This window comes from Aplidium turbinatum, chromosome 2 (assembly GCF_918807975.1).
Source record: "Aplidium turbinatum chromosome 2, kaAplTurb1.1, whole genome shotgun sequence".
Taxonomy (NCBI): domain Eukaryota; kingdom Metazoa; phylum Chordata; class Ascidiacea; order Aplousobranchia; family Polyclinidae; genus Aplidium; species Aplidium turbinatum.
In genome coordinates this window covers 24,849,998-24,862,478 of record NC_137473.1, presented here as the reverse complement: position 1 = coordinate 24,862,478, position 12,481 = coordinate 24,849,998, and the positions used below count along the sequence as shown (strand labels likewise).

Sequence of the window (12,481 nt, the reverse complement as noted above, 5' to 3'; positions counted from 1 at the left end):
ATTGATGCCTTCAGGTAGAATACAATAATGCAGTAAATACCAATGTCGGCCTACAGTATTTTAGGGAAGAGTACGGTAGTTAAGAGTAGGGCCAACTATTTGCTCTAATTGTACATTTATTGTCCGTTACTTCTATTGGTCCAAAGTAGGCTAAAATCATCTGATTCTGTTTGCTTTAGCGACTAGTGTAAGATTTTGTGTCTTTAAATTTACTTAATTAGATGATGTTCTGTAAATTAAATTGAGAAGTTGGTAACATACTGTAGGCTAAGTTATATACACCTAGTTTAGACAGATTTTCTTAAATGAAAAATTCTAAAAATACTTGTACTGACAAATTAAATAGCCTTAAACCTATAATAAGATCCTTCAGGTATTTCTGCTACTTGCCATACTTGATCAGTTCCTACATCAGACTTGAATTTTACTTGTTTGATCGCAACTTATCTGGAATGCTGCTGTAGCTTACTACAAACAACGAAAGCAGGTTGCTTTATGAAAGGTGCGATGTCATTCGTTAAGATAGAGTGGAGTAGCAACAATCACAACAAAAGCTTTGATTACATTAAAATATAACTTCTGATATTAAATCCTAGCTTGTCCTTGCCAATCAAGGCACTATTCTTTGACTCGTTGTCATATTTGTAGTGGGGAGTTGATAAGGTCACGAAAAAACCGGATCAAATTTCAAAAAATGTTTCACATGGCAGGCTTTTGTTTTCCACTATTTAGTTTATTTTCAAACCTTTCACATCACAAAACACTTCGCAATGTTTATTTCATAAAGTTCACAAAAGAAGAATGGTCTTTTCACACTAATCTACAATACGTGATTAAGGTTTAAATACCCTGTAGCCTACCTGAAGCATGGCTACCTAAAGATACGGCCTGATTTGTCACATTTTTCAGAAATTTCCAGGTTTTGCTAACTTTGGACAAATGTTTAATTAGTTTTTTCTAATAATTATATTTCTACGCTTTGTTTACTGTTTTCCACAGATGACACAATAGGTTTTAACATCTTCACATGTTGAAAAACAAAGAAAATTTGATTTCGATGATTTTAGTCAGATTGTTAATTTTTCAATAACAGTCTGATTCAGCATTTTTTAATTTACTTTTTCTCATTTGCTGTTGCTTCCTCAAGGCAACAAAAAGCTTTTATATCAATAGGAGACAGCAAAAAGTAAAAACATCTCAGAAAACGCCAGTCAAACACTAGCAGTAGCTGTAATCAAAATCTGCTAAATGTGACAAATCAAGCCGCATCTCCAGGCGGCCACTGGCCATGCCTGAAGTTATATGCATGGTAGTCAGAGGTCTTTTATCGTATACTTTATTCTGTTCATTGCAATAACCACAATAAAAATAAAGTAAGTTATCAAAAATTGTAGCATTATGCTCGCAATATTAACTCATCACACACTAGCAAATGGCATGATTTCTTGAGTTCGATTTAGACAAAATTGTTGGAAATAACATTATTAGTACACATTCGTTCTAAAAATTTGTTTTCAACCAAATAGAGCCATTAATTAAGTGCAATTTTTTCTGGGTTATTGACGAACGCAAGTAATTTCTTTATATTTAAAGCTCAAAAGTGATTTCTTCGCTATTGGTGGTAAAGCAGTGACTGTTCGAAACAAATACGTCGAAAATGTTTGTTTCTGATAGAAATCGCTTGTCTTGGTCAGTCTCGTTTCAAATTAATTTCGTTTCAAAGTTTAGGCAATTTCGTTTCAATGTGCGTTTGAAACACAATAAAACCAACTAAATCACAACTTCATAATCTCAGTAATCGAAGACAATTCATATTTTAAAGTATTTTACTTTTATCATTTTTTTAAATGTATAAAGCTGTTACACGACGAAAGAGTAAGGAAAAGGGGGTAAATATGGGCCACTTAAGCAAAAATTGCGATAGCTCTAACATATTAACTTATTTTTTCACGATACCCGGCTTGTTGATAAAGGTTGAATTTTTTATCTGGCGTTAGCCCATATTACACAGATGCTGTGTAATATGGGCTACCCTCTGTGTAATATGTGCCACCGAATCTGTTAGAAGAAAATTAACTGTTTCTTGTTTAATGTTGATTCAACTAACTATAACAGGGTTACTCAACTAACCTTAACAAAGGTCCAGTTTGACAAGTTGAATATTTTTAGCGGTCCGGTGAATAAGTTATTTCACATTACTTCCTCCCGGAAGAAATCTGTTTAAGAAATCCCTGAAATGTGGCAATGAGGTTATTTTCCAAAACCTCAAGGTTTGTTTGTTTGTTTGTCATATCTTTATCCTGCATGGCGGGAAAGCGGACTTGAGCGCTATGCATCGGTGTACGCTTTCCGACGTACACCTGACCCACGCTGCAGCCGCGACTGCAATGTCTATTTCCGGTTGTCTACTCTACTTATGACTTAAATTTGGTACTACCCATTACTCGAAATCGATCACTGGGTAGAGGCAATTATCGTAAAGTTTCTTGCCCAGAGAAACAACAGCAAGTGCGGGTGGCTGGAGTCGAACATGCAGGCTCTCGACTGCGAGCCCAACGCGCTAACCACTCAGCCACTGCTGCCGTCAAGGTCCACTATCAACACCCAGAAGGTCCGGATTCGGACCGCGGTCTGCCAGTTGAGTAGCCCTAAACTATAAAGTTCTTAAATACATAAAAATAATTTAATAACTGAAAAATTTTAATCAAAACAAGAAATCAAAAACACTATCAAAACAACAAACTAAAAACACATCATACAGTATAAAAGTTGATACACAAATAGCAAAAAAATGTTATTGCCCATTGTTAATATAACTTTGCCTCAGATAGAACACCACAGGCCTCATGTGCCCATTCTTGGTCCTGATTTTATACTTACATATTCATTAAACTTTGCTATAAATATAGTCGCACTGCCAGTGGCGTAATATGGGCCACCATACCATAGCTACAACATACCATAGCTACAACACAAAAACCCAATCATCAAGCTGCTTTACGCAAACAAAATTTCCATCAACTTTGCCTTTCTTTGTCGTTAAGTTTTTTTCAAGTTGTTCAGGAACCGCAACCACAAGCCCTTTTTAAATACACCAAACAAGGGTGGACCATATAACCAACTAATCTATATTAAAATTCAAAGAAAATGAAGGGGTGTACCAGCAAACATCTATAGGATTGGCCCATGATACTAGAAAAGGATCTAGGATACTGGTTAAGGAAAAATCCATGAACCTCGCCATTTTTTGGCACAGCCTAGTGCCTAATATAATGTGTAACCAAAGTTTCGACCAAGTAACCGTTAGCTCAGTGGTTACGCGCAGGACTGAATGTCACGCGCGCTGGTTCGGCTCTCGAGGTGTGCGCTTGAGCAACGCATTTTAGGACTGCTTTGCATTCAGCGGCATCTAATGGATGGAATAATTCCCCGGCAACAACATTTCAACAATCGGAAACTTCACTCTACCAATCTTAGTAACAGGCCCTGCGTCAAATCCCTCTACACGTTAGGGAGAGTGGGGTTAGTTGAAAGGCGGGGTTACTTGAAGAATCATCATTTTTGTAACTCTCGATAACTTTTTTAACTATTTAGGCTACTGCCACCATGTGATGTAATTTTTGAAAACATATAATCTATGTTAGGTTCTATTGGTAGGCTATGTCTGTTTGGCTGGAAATTTTGTATTTTCTTACTTTCGAAGTAAAATTTTTTACGTTTTAAGAAACATTTTATTTGTCGATGTCGTTAAAAATAGGCAGAAGTTTTTTGGTGTGTGTCAGCTGTAGGTGTTCTACAACTTTAAGAAATAAACAAATTTTAGCCAAATGCACTCTGGAATATTTTACGAAAATTGTTTGTCATATGCTGATGGGATAGTTGAAAAATGGTAGGTGGCGTTAGTTGGACATGATTTGATAGCAGTATGACTATGCAGTATGATATGATCATATCCTCGTGGTATGATAGTAAGTAGTATATGCTCTAATGAACTTGTTTTAGGCAGACATATTAAACCTTTAGTTTCAATAACTTGGAAAGTGCTATATATGCGGCATCCCAAGTTTTAACAATGAGTTTATTAAAAAATGTTTTTACGGTGATTAGGTGTAGAATTTATTGCATTTTGATTTCAATGCAAGTAAACATATTTGCTTACAACACGATGTAAAGGTTTGTCGGTTGAAATAAAGAATATACAGTTCATTAATGTACAATAAACTGACGCTTTTCAACTAACCCCGGGCATGGAGTTAGTTGCACTATACAAACTACTGTAAGGGTGTGCGCTTCGACTCTCGGGGTGTGCGCTTGAGCAATGCATTCTGAGGACTGCTCTCCATTCAGCACCTAGTGAATGAAATAATTCCCTGGCAACAGCACTTCAACAATCGGAAATTTAACTCTGTCGGTCTCGGTAACTGGCCCTGCGTCAAAAGCTTCTCCAAGTATGCGAAACTACCAGGAATAACCAATCAAGGCTTTGTCAGTCCGAGGGTAAAGATTCCAAACCAAACAAACAACTTACTGTGACAATGGACAGCCAGTATAATCGTGGAATGCACTTCTGATAGACGATTCATTCTATGCCACAGGTTTCCAACGTGGGGTTCATGGATCCCTTCGAGATCCGTGAGATAGTATAAAATAGTCTGTGAGGGTCTTGGTATTGGCTTTATGATTCATGTAGGCTACTTTAAATCTCGATTGTTTACGCAACGAAAGAGAATAATAAAAAAAAAATGAATTACAACAGCCTATTGACAGGCTGTCATTATCGTGTTTTTTGTGCTTATTTTTCGCATTTAACATGTTTTCATAAGCTATACTACACACCTTTTTTGGACAGTTGGACAGTCTATTTTCTCTAAGGCACTCTACAGTGCTTCATTAAAATTTCCAACACTTGTCGTGTATATGCAGTAGCGAGGGGCATTTGGTCACTTCCCTACCGCCAAACAACGGAGAAAAAACATGTAATTCTTAGCTAGGTTTACTAAAGCGTGTCGAGTCAATCGTAGCCTCATAGTTCTACTTCCACACATGCATCTCACATAGAAGTGGTTGGAATCGTGTCTGGCGTTGCATTTGTTCTGTAGTTTGTTAAGTTGTCATAGTTAAGCGGTTCTTGGCTATAAAGTCAATATTGACCGAGCGTCGAGATGGAATCGCGATGTTCTCTCTTATTGCCAGCTGATTTACGCAAAGGCTGGGACCTAGCCAAGACTAGACGTGCAAGTCTTTGAATTTGATATTGCTTTCAGCATGGCGCATATTTAGACAGCAGATATTTTTAATTTACGCTATGTACTGTTTAGTCTAAGTAGGGAAATCGAAAATTCTTTATGACGCTAAATTTCGCGTAAGAACCCAGAAAGCCACTTTATCTAGTCCAGATCTAGGTCAGGCCAGTAAAGATCAGGCCAGATCCCTACGCGATCTGCCAATGACCTTGACCATATAAAGTGGATTACTGGAAAATTCCTCTAACACGTTTAACACGCAGCCTAGCACAATCGTGTTAGGACGATAAACTGTTACTAGGCTAAGCTGTCTTACTTGTATCTTAGCATCTCAGAAAACCGAGTTGCGCAGCGTATACAGTGCATTGTCATTTAGGGTAGCATTTGTTATGCCATGAGACAAATGTAGGTTTGGTGAAGGTTGAACTTCACCAACAACGGTCATTAGTTCTAAATGATTATCGAAAAGACACCATGCTATTGTATGTATTGCAGATATTGCAGTATCGAAAAAAGTTATGCTGTAGGTTATACACGGAGTGTAGAAAACTATTTTCAGCCAACAACGCCAGGAGTGATTTCTGTTAGAGATTCTTTTTGTTTTTTTCGAGCACGAATGTTCGTAGGCTACTTTATTGTAACGAATACCATTTTTCGTCATTAGTTATATTGTAATTAGCCGCATTTGACCATTCACTGTGTGTTAATCTGTTTGCACAGATCAGGCTATGTTATTTTACTGCAACTGTTTGATTTTCCAATAGCCTCGCACATAGCTATTAGTGTTTTCCTTTGAAGAAACCAAATACTTAGTTGTCTGAGAAACTGGAAAAAAACTATTTTTCTTTGTTTGGAAACTTCGATGGATCGAGCAAGTTTAGTCAATGGTTTCAAATCCAAAATTTTTGGAATTAGCAGGTAACAAAGGCTGAATACACTGCTGTAGAAATCAAATTCTAAAAAAACTATTATAACAGATTTTCCTGAAAGAGTTTTGGTAGAAAGTTTACTTTATTATTATTTCATAAATATATGAAAGTAAGCAACACCTCAAGAATTAGCAGTGTTTACTCACATGCAAAAAAAACGATAGGCTACCGTAAGACAATGTAAATCGAACGTTTTCGAACTATTTTCGAACGTTTTCGAAATAGGCCTATCCACCATCAGGAAATCTAGATACGCAATAAAAATAACAGTTTGAAAATAGATTTTGTACAGTAAACTACAATTAATACTTATATTTTTCAAAACTGAATAACACGAAACTCACAAATACAGTAGATGTGAGTCCACTTGACCAAGAAAAAGATCGCATGAGGTGAGAAAGATGACAAAATGATGTAACAAATCATTCGGTTAGAATAAACACAAGCACACGAAACAAATAAAGAAAATACATGCGCCAAGAATAGAATGAAAGCCGGATTTAGATAAAAAAGGGCTTAGCTGGCCATTTCCCTGTTGAGGCCTTCAACCTCCAGTCCTCCATCTTTCACAATCATAGAAACAAGTATTTCAAACAACCGCTGATATCATAGTGAATCAGTAATGTAGAAATATGCACATAAGTGTTAAAATTAACCATTTGCAGATAACCAAAGTTTGTAAATTAATTACAGGCCTAAACATTTTGTGACATTTTCAACAATGTAATTAACATTTCATGTCTTTGGATAAGACAAGAGTTATGCTGGTCATTAACCCTATCTTAGTACGAGCTGTTTTCGTACGCGGAAAGTACGTCACGGGCTATCTTAGTCCCGTGCTAATTAATCGCTAATAACGGGAGCTCTGAAAATCACAGAGCCAAAGTATTTACAAGATACCGGTAATAGCCATGTGTAGGCTATTGTGCGTGTAGAAATAAAATTTTTACTCAACAAATTTATTGAAATAAAGTGTTTGAGATGAAAACACTTCAGAAAGTCGATTTTCATTTCTAATTTCCCAAAAAAAAGCTTCAAAATTCAAATTTTTTAATTATAACATTAAGTAAAGCTAAACTAAACAAAAAATTACTTTTGCTCATAAAGATAGGGCATTTTTGGGCGTTTTTACATTTCCAAGTAATTGCACTAACATTTATATTGCACTAACATTAATATAGATATAACTAGCACAGCACAAAAATGTCTATAGCCACCTGAGGCGAAATGCTTATTGTGAAGGACAAGAAGGTAGAAAAATGACAAGTGTAGGTTTAGAAAATTCGCAAAGAATAAAAACTAAAAGTCAAGAAATTTCACATTCTAGAATATTTCCTTCTGTGAAATATTTCACTACTAGAGTGGGGCGTCCTCATAAAACCACGTGTCGCTACAGATAGGGTTAAAGCCTTCAAACGGTAAAACTGAAGCAGTAAGTGCAACCTCTGAAAGCAATAAGTTATTATCAATCTATTTTTTTATCTGAAGTAGTTTGGATTTGGGCTGCATAAACGAGTGTGTGCTGATCACTCTGACTACCCACAATACATTCCAGCAGCTGATTAGCCTCTCCCTACCCCTTTAACCCTATTCGGACTAACGGGTGGACGGGTTCCGTCCATACCTAAAACTTTCATCGATTACATAAAAGTTACTGGCTCAAATTAGCTGAAGTTTTATGACTTTTCCTAAAAATTATTCATCTTTGTTTTAGTAATAAAATGACATTTTTATGTGGTATAGTTTTTTAGTTATCAGCAGTTTTTGACACCCTACTCCTAAAATTGCCAGGTCATCTGAAAAACTTTATCATCTTGTACAAGCAAGTTAGCAAACATTTGTATTGTTTTGTGCCTTCCAAGATTTACTGCGTGACCTACATGACTACTGACCATTTCGGATTACATGCATGACTGGACCGTGTGCCTTTTACGAAGATATTAACGATTTCAGGAGATTATGACGGAGACATCAGAAAAATTAAAAAAAAAATGACTTGGTAGAGTATGTGTGTCCACTTAAAATTTTAACCAGTTTGTCAATAATTTTGCTTTAACTTTGCGAAAAAAGCAACCTCGTAACGTTTTTATATCAAAAGTTATTAGCAAATGAAAGTGTGGATGGAATAAGTCCACACGTCAGGCCATTACCTCACAAAAATAGCTTAGTCCGAATAGGGTTAAAAGTTCGTTTTAAACCTTCATTCTGAGTGGACATCAGGCCTGCATGTTCACAATCAGGTTGCAATTCCTCATCTTGTGTTTCTATTTCATGAAGGTTTTCTTTTGGTTGTTTTAAAAAAGTAGTGATTAGTCTTAAAGGGCGGGGAAACCCCAAATTAACTTTTTGCGAGTTTTTTGTTTCAGCGTGATGTCATTGTGTACAACATGCGTTTTAGCAATAAAAAAATCCAAATTTTGTTGCCTCCGTCTCACTAAGGCCGCTTTTGTTTGATACCCGTTTGCGAGGTCTCGCGCGCATCAAGCTGTGATGCTGTTCGCTGTGACGTCACAAGGTACATATAGTTGTGGCCAAAAGTTTAAGACCAGACTTGATTTATGACCATTTTTGCATTACTTCAAAATGCTGCATCATATATTGTTTCAGTTGCATCATCTTTATGCATCATCTTATATCTGATGCAGTATTTTGAAGTAATGCAAAAATTGTCATAAATCAAGTCTGGTCTTAAACTTTTGGCCACAACTATATGTACCTTGTGACGTCACAGCGAACAGCATCACAGCTTGATGCGCAACGAGACCTCGCAAATGGGTATCAAACAAAAGCGGCCTTAGCGAGACGAGGGCAACAAAATTTGGATTTTTTTATTGCTAAAACGCATGCTGTTCACAATAACATCACGCTGAAACAAAAAACTCGCAAAAAGTTAATTTGGGTTTTCCCGCCCTTTAACTTACTTACTAGATATTTTCGATTATCTTTTTCTAGCGCTTGCTTGAACTACTTATCTTTTACTCGTGCTTTGGATTAGAACCTAAAAATAAACAATACTGTGTATCTAATAAGAGTTGTTGTATTCTTAATTCAAATAGAAACATAGGCCTACCATTACGGTTACAGCACTGTGATCAATTACATCTCATTTACGTTTACATACATACATTGTGGCATTACGACCTATTTATGAATAGGCCTACTTTGTTAGATTTGGTTTTGGTTTTCAGAAAATTTCACGTTGTTACCCAGAAAAAAATTTCTATCAAAATATGCAGATGTGGGCAACAGCGCGTAACTTTTTTTGGTAGCGTTAGCGGAAAGGTAGCGGTAGCAAAGAGGCAGCGATAGCGGAAAGGTGCTACATTTCTTTCAGTCGCACTCCTGCTGCCCGCTACTTTTTAATACAAAGGGAAAAAAATAGCTCATTTTTGAAAAATTTGTACGGAAACGAAGGGTGGAAAAATCAAAGCAGAGATCATTCGACCATTGCAGGAAACATCAAGCCACGTTCATACCGACAAGAGTAGCACTAACACCAGTCATGACTCTGAAGATGAATTTTTGGTGTGTTGATGCCATCGTATGAAATGTCGGTACAGAAAGAAAAGCCGATTGAAAAGTCCTTTTTTCAAACAGAAGAGCAGACCTTGAGCTTTCCCAGTGCCGATTTATAACGTCTACAACATCCCCATTCCTTTCATTGCTGGAATGGAGAGATTTTTTTCCATTTTTGGAGAAGACGTGCTGAAGCCAAATCGAGCAGAACTCGGCGACTAGCATTTTGAAATGCTCGTGTTTTGGAAAGATGCGTAACAATAAATTTCACCTAGAACGTGTTTTTAAAAACGACGTTGAAATGAAAGCGTAAACCAGTGGTTCCCAAAGTGGGGGCGTTTGCGACTATGAAAGGGGCGCTGGCTATAAAGTGGGCGATTGGGGGGCGCTAAGAGTAAATCGGGGCAGTTACAAGAAGAGGATTGCAAAGCATTTTTTGTCATGTTTTGCTTCAAAAAAAATACAAAAGAAGACGGTGACTACAAGAGCTCTGTGGCAGATATTGTGGTAATTATATAGGCAAAGTCGCTTCGCAGTTCCTTACAAGTTACAGTAGTTGAGGTCGTAACGCATGACTTACTTTGAAGCATTGCGATTACGCAAATCCGATCTTACAATCCGAGAGTATTTTGATCTAGCGCTGGTCTTAATCTATCTTTGAAGACTGTCATCAAAGCAGTGAATAAAATTAAAGCACACGCTTTGAATACACGCTTATTCAAACGATTGTGCAATGTGCAATGAGAATGATGAAGTTTTTGAGCGCTTACAACTCCACACCGAAGTACGATGGCTTTCCAAAAGAAATTGCCTTGCATGATTTTATTCGCTGTTTGAAACTATCGTGGAATTTCTACAGAGTTTGTGACCCAGGCCTTGCGAATGATGTCCTGGTTGTGAGAAATGATATCGCCTACTTATCAGACATATTTTCCAAATTTAATGAATTGAAATTATCCCTTCAGGGTAACGAAATAAGCTCGTGTTATATCAGCGAAATTTAACTAGACGAGATTTTTTCCAGTTCTCAAGCTTGCATCAACTTGATACAAGTGACAGAGGCATATCTAATGTTGTTGATGTAGAGACGTAGGCTACATCAATCATCTTCAAGAAGTACACAAAGGCATGGGAGTTCGATTCAAGGATGTATTCCTGTTAGAAATCCATGACTGGATAATCGACCCCTTCTGTAATATTTCCGAACATGGAATTCTTGAGGAGGAAATGATAACATTGCAAAGCGATATTGCACTCAAACCGAAGTTCAATATCTCGTATCAATCGTTCTGGCTGCAGAAAAAAATTAAAGAGAAATACCCTCACGTGTAGAATCGGGTCAAAGTGTTTATCATAGCCTTTCCCAGCTCATAGCCTACTTAGTGGAGTGTGCTTTCACTGCCGTGACAACGCTTCTGATTGTTCCTATCCAAACTGAAACCCGATATCATGAGGCTGATGACATTGCACCAACCTCATCTGTCTCATTAGAGTTGTACTTTAAGTTGTGATGAATGGAAAATAACTTTGGTTTTACTTTTTTGTCGAAGGGGGCGTTTGATACTCTTTTCGTTGCCCAGGGGGGCGCTATTAAAAAAAAGTTTGGGAAACACTGGTGTAAACGAATACTTTTGTCATTTTGGTCATAGGTCATTTTGATGTCGCAAGTGCTTCTTGTGTCAGTTTAGGTTAAGACAAAATTAGCGGGAGAAATAGCAATAGCGAGCGCTACTTCAGTCCGAGTAGCAGTAGCAGGTAGCGGGCTATTTTTAAAGTAGTGGATGCCCACTTCTCAATATATGCTTGAACGTTGTTAAATACACGTGAAACATCTTAAATTTTGAAGACCTCTAAGCATTGAGGTCCTAAGCTTCAGCCTTTTCAGTCTAGTGGTAAAATTGTGCCCTGAATAGAATCCTTATTCAAAGTCAGATTTGGACATTTGATATGCAAAGACTCAAGAATTTTCCTATTCCTCTTAGATTAGTCCTTCTTCTACTGTAGATACGATGTTCTATTCTTTCGAAACGTTATTTCCATGGATCATAATTGTTAGTGTTACTGGTATTTCTTGTGTGGTTGCTTCATTAATCGATTTTTTCAAAGCCTTTTGAAACTTGTTATTTTAGTTTTTTGCTTTAATTGTATGTTTAATAATATTTTAATCTCTTTTTAATTCCAAAGAAAGTTTATTGAAATAAATGACTGAGTATAACTTAATAGGATTGCATAGCATTATTCAAAACAAATACAATACACTAACAGACAAACAACATAATAAAAACAACATAATTTTTCGGACTCCAAACTTAATAATCTTCCAAGCAAAAAATTATTTATCAAACTCCTCACTTTGGCCACATAAGGCATTTTTATTGTTTATATACAAACATAATTTGTACACACAAACAGGGATGGAGGAACCACGTGGGCCTCGTGGGCCTGGGCCCACCTACTTTATTTTCTGGGTGGGCCTGGCCCACCCACTTTTGAAAGCCAAGTTTCTTTGAAAAGGTAGCAAAAACGGCAAATTAGAGAAAGAGTTCCCAAAAAAAGCTCTTCAATCATTTAATACACCTTAGTTTGATTACACAGGCCAGCAAAAAATGTTGGGACCAAAGGTGAGAGTCATTTTAGAGCAGGGGTCACCAAATGGCGGCCCGCGGGCCGCATGCGGCCCGCCACGCTGTATCGGTGCGGCCCGCGGAAGGTATCAGCGTACAAGTAAGTTATAACCAAAAATACTTTTCTTGAGGAGTTAAAGAGCACGCAAAAAATACTTTCCGGGAAGCA

General features: G+C 37.1%; 1 protein-coding gene across 1 annotated transcript in view; it reads left to right on the top strand.

Moving 5' to 3' along the window:
- The first annotated feature begins 5,989 nt into the window (after window positions 1-5,989).
- LOC145765154 (uncharacterized) overlaps window positions 5,990-12,481 on the top strand; it is a 34,872-nt gene continuing 28,380 nt past the window's right edge. The window contains exon 1 of the mRNA XM_082576929.1: window positions 5,990-6,161. Within this exon, the coding sequence (XP_082433055.1) occupies window positions 6,106-6,161 (56 nt within the window). The 5' untranslated portion in view covers window positions 5,990-6,105. The remainder of the gene's footprint in view (window positions 6,162-12,481) is intronic.